Source organism: Limulus polyphemus, unplaced genomic scaffold, assembly GCF_000517525.1.
Source record: "Limulus polyphemus unplaced genomic scaffold, Limulus_polyphemus-2.1.2 Scaffold1343, whole genome shotgun sequence".
In the NCBI taxonomy this organism is placed as follows: domain Eukaryota; kingdom Metazoa; phylum Arthropoda; class Merostomata; order Xiphosura; family Limulidae; genus Limulus; species Limulus polyphemus.
In genome coordinates, this window is record NW_013666953.1 from 132,507 (window position 1) to 141,563 (window position 9,057).

The window sequence follows — 9,057 nt, forward strand, 5'->3', positions numbered from 1 at the left end:
TACTGTAGCAATTAATTACATCACTTCTAAAACATTTTAGCTATAATCTACAACTTGGAAGAAATTTGCAGTAATCAATAATAGGTTTCTTGTTTTTTTTTAAAAAGATAATTTTTCGAGTAAAGAAACATTTAAATACAAAATGAAGTAATTTTTTACAGCTTTAATGCATTTCTCAATTTTTCTTTGGTATTACATCTTCAAGATTTCAGGAAGTATAAAGCAAAATATAGCATTATTCATCACATCATCCTCCATGGTTGAAGAAACTTGCATAATGTCTGATAACAGAGAAGCCTTTAATTTCCGAGATTTAATTAATGGTCTGCATAATTATGCCTGCTGTGCATTTATATCCTTTTTTAACTTCTAATAAATATCTTCATGGTTTCCTCTTGGTTTAGGTTTCTACGTTTTCGCTGAACAATCAAAAGAAATTAGTGAGCACAATTTTTTAGATAGTTTTTTTTATGAACAGTTTTATAGAGACAGTCATTGTTTGTTTTGCAAGGATGCACACCAGGTGAAACTTTATGACAAAAGAATCTCCATAATTTATGTTATATCATCATAAATGTATGATACAGAGGACCTCAGTGGAATCTAAGCAATTCAGTATTAAGAATAATGTACACGGGCTCTTATACTAGTCACATATCTTGATCAACCACAAATGGTTTATTTGGTCATTTGAAATATTCAATTCTAGGAAGTAAGCAAATACGTATACTTTGTGAAAAAAAAACAGAGAACTAATCTCCTTTCCATATGATAGCAAGTGGTACACTTCTACTGTGTATAATACTGAAAGTATTCTGATTCTCTTACTCACAAGACTAATTATAACATCTATTGACCTAGAAAATACTTGGGTTTATGCTTTTACCTCAAAATATCTTACTGCAGTTAACTGTGACCCAGATGTTAACTATTAGAAGTAGATAAAATTTGCCAATGAATGACAGAGGTACTAATTGTGCAAGTTTTGAAATTTGGGTTGTCAAGTAAATAGAAAATGAAAATTGATCTTCATATAGGTTTAAGTAAAAAAAAGGCTAAAAGATGGAGTAATCAATGTCTATATTAATAATAAAATAATCAAAAATATTTTTTAATGTATACTATTTTTCACTAAACTTCACTTCACTTCTAAAATATATATTCTAAATTCTCATTACCTGCTAGACTGTAGATACTTTATACCATGAAAGAGATAATAACAGTCAATCAATAAAATATTGTATCCACTTTAAAAAAAGTACAATTTGATAATTAAAAGCACCTGAAAGTTCACAAAAGCAAGTTTGAAATTTTCAAAAATACACTACATTTTAGTACTGTTATTAAAACAGAAACAACAATCTCAATTGTTCATTTTCTACAGTTACAGTTTAAAAATATACATGTGTTTTACATTTGAATTGAAACATAAAATTTCTACATAGCTCTGACGTTTTTAAGTTTTCAATTAATTAAAAATTATTTTCTTTAACCCCATCACCTAAATGATTTATATTTGTTCCTTAAGATGCCTTTGAAGAGTATTCCAAGCTTTTTCCACCTGTGCAAACAACAACAAAAAAAAACTACTGTCAAGATTAAAAAGTAATTGTATAAGATAAAATACAGCATTTTAAAATAAATATGTGTATAAAAGACAAAAAGAAAACTGAATTCTAAGCATTTACTATAGGCTTCTGTTTTCTCCTTTATCTAGGATCAATAAATTAAGGTATCTGAACAACATGAAATTTTTCTAATTTATTTGGTTGTGTGGCATAAAACTTCATAATGGGCTATCTGTAATCTCTGCCTACCACAGATATCAAAACAAAATTTTTAGCATCATAAGCCTGCAGATATAGTTAGCTATTGAGGGTTGAATTTCTTTAGAATTTTAAAACTTTGATTTCAATAAACAATAAAATATCTTGAAAACCCTTTCTCTGGTTTGATATTTTAATATATCATATGCAAAAGTCACAATTATGATTGAAACTTACATTTGTTTTAAATTAGAGTGTATTTAATGTAGTTCTGTAACTTAAAGACATAGTTCTATTTATTTTTTTATATTCCTCTCTGCCATAAACATATCAGAAAATGTGCTTGCCACATATAAAGCATTTGTAATTATCCATTAACCAAAAAACAAAGTGTATTTCAGCTATAAATATAGAAAACTTATAATCAAAGACATGAATCTTTACCTATTGGTCCATCTAGGCTGTCCTATCCTCTAAACTAAACTAAAACTATAAAATAAAATAAAACTTAAAGCCAGCCATTATCATTCATATAGTTATCAAGCTTTATCTTAAACACACTTAAATTTACTGCCTCCACAACATCTGAAGGCGACCCATTCCAAAAGCCAACCATCCTGTTTGAAAAATAAAACTTTTAGTTGAATATGATTCCTGCCTTGTCAAAGTTTATATCTGTGTCTCCTAGCAGAAAAAAGATGATGCACCAACACTGTCAATTCCCTTAACAATCTTAAACACATCAGTCAGATCCCCCCCAACTCTTCTTTTTTCAAGAGAAAACAATTTCAGAGATCTTAACTTCTCCTTGTATGACAACCTCTGCATCCCAGGCACCATTCTAGTATCTTTCCTCTGAACCATTTCCAACAATTCAATATCCTTCCTAGGTTAAGGAACCCAAGACTGAACACAATACTCCAAATGTGGCCTAACAAATGATCTATACAAAGAAATTATGACCTCTTTAGACTTGTATTCAATATTCCTACAGATAGAACCTAAAATCCTTTTTGCCCTACCACTAGCAACAGCACACTGCTTGGATGGCTTAAGAGACTGATCACCCATAACACCAAGATCCCTTTCTTTCATAACACTATTAAGGTTATTTCCATCCAAATTATACTTACAATTCAAATTATGATAACCCACATGCATTATCTTGCATTTATTATAACTAAAACCCATGTGCCATTTATTCGCCCAACTCACTATATGATCTAAACCCTTTTGTAAACAAGCAAATGATGCACAAACAGAAATACAGAAAAATATTGTAATCAATACAATTTTATATGCAGTAAAATTAGAACTTGTATATAAGAACTACATACAACTACACTTAACACAAAAGGTGTTTCACTTCTTTTGAATTTCACGCAAAGCCACACGAGGGCTATCTGTGCTAGTCTTCCTTAATTCAGCAGTGAAAGACTAGAGGGAAGGCAGCTAGCTATCACCACCCACTGCCAACTCTTAGGCTACCTTTTTACAAATGAATAGTGGGATTGACCATCACATTATAATGGCCCATGGCTGAAAGGGTGAGTATGTTTGGTAGGACGGGGATTTGAACCTGCAACCCGCAGATTGCAAGTTGAGCATCCTAACCACCTGGCCATGCAAGGCCCCAAAAAAAGGTATATTGCTATGAGATTAGAACATGAGACACAACAGAATTGATTGACACATTTCTAAAGAGCTGGTACAGCAGCTGAAAATGTGTATATTTTCACAGTTTAAGTTATTATAACCAGATGTACTGATAAAATAGGTCATTGCACAATTGCCATAGGGGTTATCTGAAAAGCACGACATCTTGTGACAGCCCACTTGATATGATTGCCATAAGAAAAGAGGGAGGTTACAACCACTCTTTCAGTGATGTATCGAGCAGCTATTGGCAAGGTTATGGAATGCATAAGATCATTAGTAAACACTGAACCATTGTGTAACTTTACACCTTGTCTTCAGACTACAATCAGGAACAAAAAGATATTTTGGAGTATTATCTGAAACAGAAATTTTTGAATGCAGCATCATCTATCCAAAGATATGTAAAAAACATCCAGGATGTTCTTAAGTTATAATCTCAAGTATCATGCCAACCTGCTGCGACTTGCAGATATTACACCATTTTCATTTAGTGATATTAATTTACAAATTTACAGACACTGTATATGTTATGCATATGTTTATACCTTCATTTATACATAACACACACACACATATACACAGTAAGTTTATTTTAAAAACATCAAATACTGTCATGTGCAAGTGCCATTCTACACGTGACTAGGAAAAGCATTAGTTGTAAAAATTTTTTTATAGCATTCAAACAATTTGGCTACACCATTCACTCATGTCTTATTGTAAATGCACCTTGTGAGTCATGGCAAGTTGCTAGGGATGTTGCAAGAGTTTCACCAAACAAAGAATAAGTAAGAACCTAAAAAAGATTCTACAAACAAATATTGCATGTGGCAGCGTACTCTAATGAGACAGTAGTAAGTCTACAGATTTACAATGCTAAAATCTGAGGTTCAATTCCCCATGGTGAACACAGCAGATAGCCAAGTGTGGCTTTGCTTTCAAACAAACAAAGCATGAAGCATCAGGGGTGTCACACAAATCAAGGTAAGTGGGTTAGGGTGTCATCAGTGAAAATCAGTTTGGAAACCAGTGTTGTACATTTTAGAAACAACACCTATTTCATGTTTATATAAGTAAGTAATATTATTTTAATACAAAATAGTACTTAGTTATACTAGTCTCCTCTATGTCCAGAAGATGCACAATTGGTAAGGCTACACATAAATGTACGTACCCAAAATAACTATTCATCTTGATAACTGAATTTTAAAAATTATATAAAACACAGACAATTAGAAACAAAACAATAATATTCCTGAAAAAAAAGGAACAAAAAAGATATTTTGGAGTATTATCTGAAACAATATCAATTGTCTCTAGCAGCATATGGCAATATGTTTACTTTTAGAAGACTAATATAAAATTTTTAATTTTTTATATTGATTATAACTGGATTTAGTCAGTTTGAAATGAATATACTTTGGAATATCGAAAAAAAAAACATTAATTATATTAATACACATGAAACCATTACATGTGCATCAACCTCTAAATTGTGCAAATTACTTACTTGCAATTGTGTATATTCAGGCTCCCACAATGTGGAGAAAACAATGTTTGATCCAGCCACTCTCTCTTTATTGGATATCTGAGAACGAATTCTCTGAATAATCTGCTCTTTAGGTAACTTGTCTCTCTCTTCCACCCTTCTGATAGCCTGCAATAAAAAGCATAAATATATTTTCTTGAACTTCATAAACTTTATTTATAACTGTATAATAAAATAAATACTTTTACAATTTACTTGATATTAATCCTGGAAATGTGAATTCTTGAAGCAAAACATAATATAATACAACTAGAATATATGAATTCATCACATTGATATCTAAGTGAAGATGATAAATTACTGAAACACAATTATTAATTAAAAATTTCTAGCAAGCCTATAGAGGTGGTAAAATGATCATAGACTGATATGCTAAACATAACTATCTCAGAATTAACATATCATATATTCTTCATGTAACAACCTTCAAAAGGTTTTATAGAACCTACCAGAAGGTCATAAGTTATGAAATTTTATTGTAAGTATTAATGTTTTTATTCCACACAAATGTTTCAGAAGCACATGCACCATATATTCGATATCAACATGCTTAGTATTTTAGTATGCAACTAGAAAAATGAAAAAAAGAATTAAATTTATTTCATGAACGGTTTTGTACTTATTTACCTTCATCTTTAAGTTTCATAAAAATAATTCAGAAATATCTTTATTTATGAGTGTTCTTCTGAAATTAAACATATGTTATACTGACTAACACCATCTTTATTAATGTTTTTTGCCTAAAAGCTTTTATAAAAAAAAATATTAATAGTTTAGTATTCTAGAATTATAGATATATATAGTATATAGAAGTCAATACCAGCCCAGAACTCAATGTAAAACAGTGAATTTTTGATATTGTCAAAAAGAAATAATTTGAAGTGTAAGATTGTATTTAAAATTTTCTCACTCTACTAATTACGAAAAGAAAAAGCCATTAAAACCGTGTACTTGAGAATTATCAAACCAGTGACTGAAATGTCATACCTGTTCAAAAAAATGTCCTTCTTTACTGTAAAAGCTGTAACTTGTAACAAAATAAAAATTGTTTAACATATTGTTTTTAGAAAAAAACAACAGACAACATAAATTTGATGCAAAACCTTTAGAATGTTCATTCTAGAATGCAAAGTGCACAAAATTTCAAGTATTTTTGACATTAAAAAAGTTTTAAAATATTTCATACATATACTTCATTTACTTTATAACATATGTGTCATATGCATACCTCTTCTTCTGGAATAATTGTAACCCACACTTGGTGAAATTTATCCTTCCATCCAGCTTCAAATAATAATACTACTTCCAAGACAATTACTTCTGCTCCTGAAGGAGTAAAACATGCATTTTAAAATTGGAAACATATTCTTATATATATACATTTAGTAAATATCACACGACATGCACTATTATCATAACCTAAAAGGCTCACACACATATAATTGCACATGGCTTATACTGGAAGTAAGTAAATAATTACACGTACCAACTGAAACTTGAAAAATTGCAGCAAATAATTTTTATGTAACAATTTGTTTAAGTTTACTATGACAATTATCGAAAAAATATGTACCTTGGATAGCATGTTTGTGAATTTCTTCTTCGATCAATTTAGCCACTTCTGGCCAAACTATTTCATTTAATCTGCTTCTCTTGTCCTGTGAAATAATATTTACTAACATTTATTTTTTATAAAAGTATATCTCAAATTCATAATTCAAGAGTTACATTACTATGAAGTAAGAAAACAAGAAACCTTCAAACTTTGTAATATAACCATGATATTGGGTTATATGTATTTTGTCAATCCTCAACACTTGTACAATATTAGTTTTTTTTAACTAGCTCAAATTTTTTGTAGTTTCTTTGTTTTGATACAGATAAGAAGGGCACCTGTTTTTCAAAACCCAAAAATTACAAGTATAAGGATTCAATAGATTCAAGTCTTTTCAATGACGTCAACTTTTTACCATAAGAAAATATTTAACGAAAAAACCTCACCACTAAATCAAATCAAAAAGCAATCCTAGTTTTTTAATGCTAACATGTTTGTAAATTCTTCTTAAGCTATGTGAATGCTTTAAATCATACCCCTTTATACCTTAATGCTACATTGTATGGTTAACTTTCTTTTTACAACACATGAAATACTTTTGATAGACTAACACATTCTGTGCTTTAGAAAATCAAAAACTTTTAATATAAAACTAACTAGCTTTGTTATTATTATGTTAATAAATGATAATTACCATATATTTTTTTCCTTGTGACAACATATTATAATTTTAATTTTACAGCACTTTATTCAACCTGGAATGTTCAACATTGATAAATGAGCTCTCTATAATCAAACATTCTTGGATTTTGTGAGAAGCACAAACAAATTCAATCATGTGATTGCAGAATAATACAACATCTTCAGCTTTGTGACACACCCTCTCTGACACATAACATGGTAAATCTCACTACAAATATTAAAACTGGGACGGGGCAATAATAGTAATTTAACCACTGTTTTTAGAAGCAAGAACCTTTTTCACAAGAGAAAAGAAATGCAATGATTAAAAATGTTGCAAAGATCAAAACAAGATTCACTTCATGATTCTGTTTCAGCAAGCTATAGTGAAGACTGGAAAAAACTATCCATAGTTATAAATTAAATGGAAAAGGTCTGGTAAAATCTTGTAAATGGAAATGGTAACAAGCATAAAATCATCCAATCCCTTTAAATATAAAATGTCTAAAGAATACACAAGATATGCCAATATCTTAAATATGTCAACATAAAATCCTATGACTGCTAACATTTAACACCTAATAAATGGTGATAACTTCTAGGAATGAACTAAATAATGCATAACAGATGGAGAAAATTATTGAGAATTAAATGTTTACAGTCCTTGGTAATGAAGCATGAACAGTTTCAAATGCAATCATGAGTCAAAAGTTGAAACTAATAAGCTTCTCTTCAACACATGATGATGAAAAACTAATGATAAATTGTTGCTAGCATATAGCATAAAAACAATATGGACTGTGTGAAGACATATATCAGGCAGCATTACTATTAATGCAAAATAATGAGAATAAATTAGCCACACACACAATAAAAAAAGACGTCAAATAAATACAAGTATTTATCTTGTCTGTTTTCTTACTCTTACTGTTTACTCAACAAATTAAAAAATAATTAAAATTGGTATGGATTAGCTATTACATCAGATATCTTCTCACTTGCATGATTCCAAGTTACCTGAAAATGTTAATTAGTCTTGTTTTTTTTTCACATTACATTTCAATAAAAAAAAAGAACAAAAACATTTTCTCAAAGTCTGGATTAAAAAAACACAAGGATCCACACAATTGTTTTATCCTGTTGAACTTTGAATTTGTTAAGTGTCTGCACACAAACAAAATCCAAGAAATTCTACAAGTGAGAAGTGTTAATGGCAAGTACCTACAAAAGGTTTTGCACAATACAGTGTACTTAGTAATGACTAAACCCCAATTTTTATATTTCTGTGTTTTAAAGCTACACTACCCACTGCAGACTGAAAGATTAAAAAATTAATTTATTGACATAAGCATTCCTTATTCTAATTTAAATGATTAAAAAACAATTCAATGGTTCAAAAACAAAGATGAAAATATTAATAACTCACTGTTATGATAATGCTTGGAGATGGCTTGAATGGGTAATAAAGAAAAACTTTAATATAAGTTTAACATAACAGCAAATGTACAACATTTTGACAAGGTTTTGTCATCATCAGGTACAAGTAGTTTACGCTGACACATATATATATACAGTATGGAACAAAGAGGTCACATGACTGGATACTGTTGCAAGACTTAGAAGAGATATCTTGGCACCCCAGGGTGTTGGTTTAGAGTAGGGTTGTTTTGTTCAATTAAGATAGATTCCTTGATTTTTTGTTTGGTTATGTTTGGTTCTTTGTTTAAAATTACTGTGTTTGTAATAGATATACTGTGTTTTTTGGGTTGCAATTGTGTTCTGTGAATACGGTTTCCAATTTTCTTCCTGTTTCTCCGATGTAGAATTCTGGGCAGTTATTGCATGTTATT

The 9,057-nt window shown here is 29.8% G+C and overlaps 1 protein-coding gene across 1 annotated transcript in view; it reads right to left on the reverse strand.

Annotated features, from left to right (window-relative positions):
- Positions 1–1,063: 1,063 nt before the first annotated feature.
- The window catches only part of LOC106463185 (bifunctional coenzyme A synthase-like), a 22,833-nt gene continuing 14,839 nt past the window's right edge, over positions 1,064–9,057 (reverse strand). The window contains exons 6-9 of the mRNA XM_013923179.2: positions 6,545–6,629; positions 6,200–6,297; positions 4,933–5,079; positions 1,064–1,561 (exon numbers count right to left, since the gene is read on the reverse strand). Coding sequence (XP_013778633.1) covers positions 1,511–1,561; positions 4,933–5,079; positions 6,200–6,297; positions 6,545–6,629 — 381 coding nt within the window. The 3' untranslated portion in view covers positions 1,064–1,510. The remainder of the gene's footprint in view (positions 1,562–4,932; positions 5,080–6,199; positions 6,298–6,544; positions 6,630–9,057) is intronic.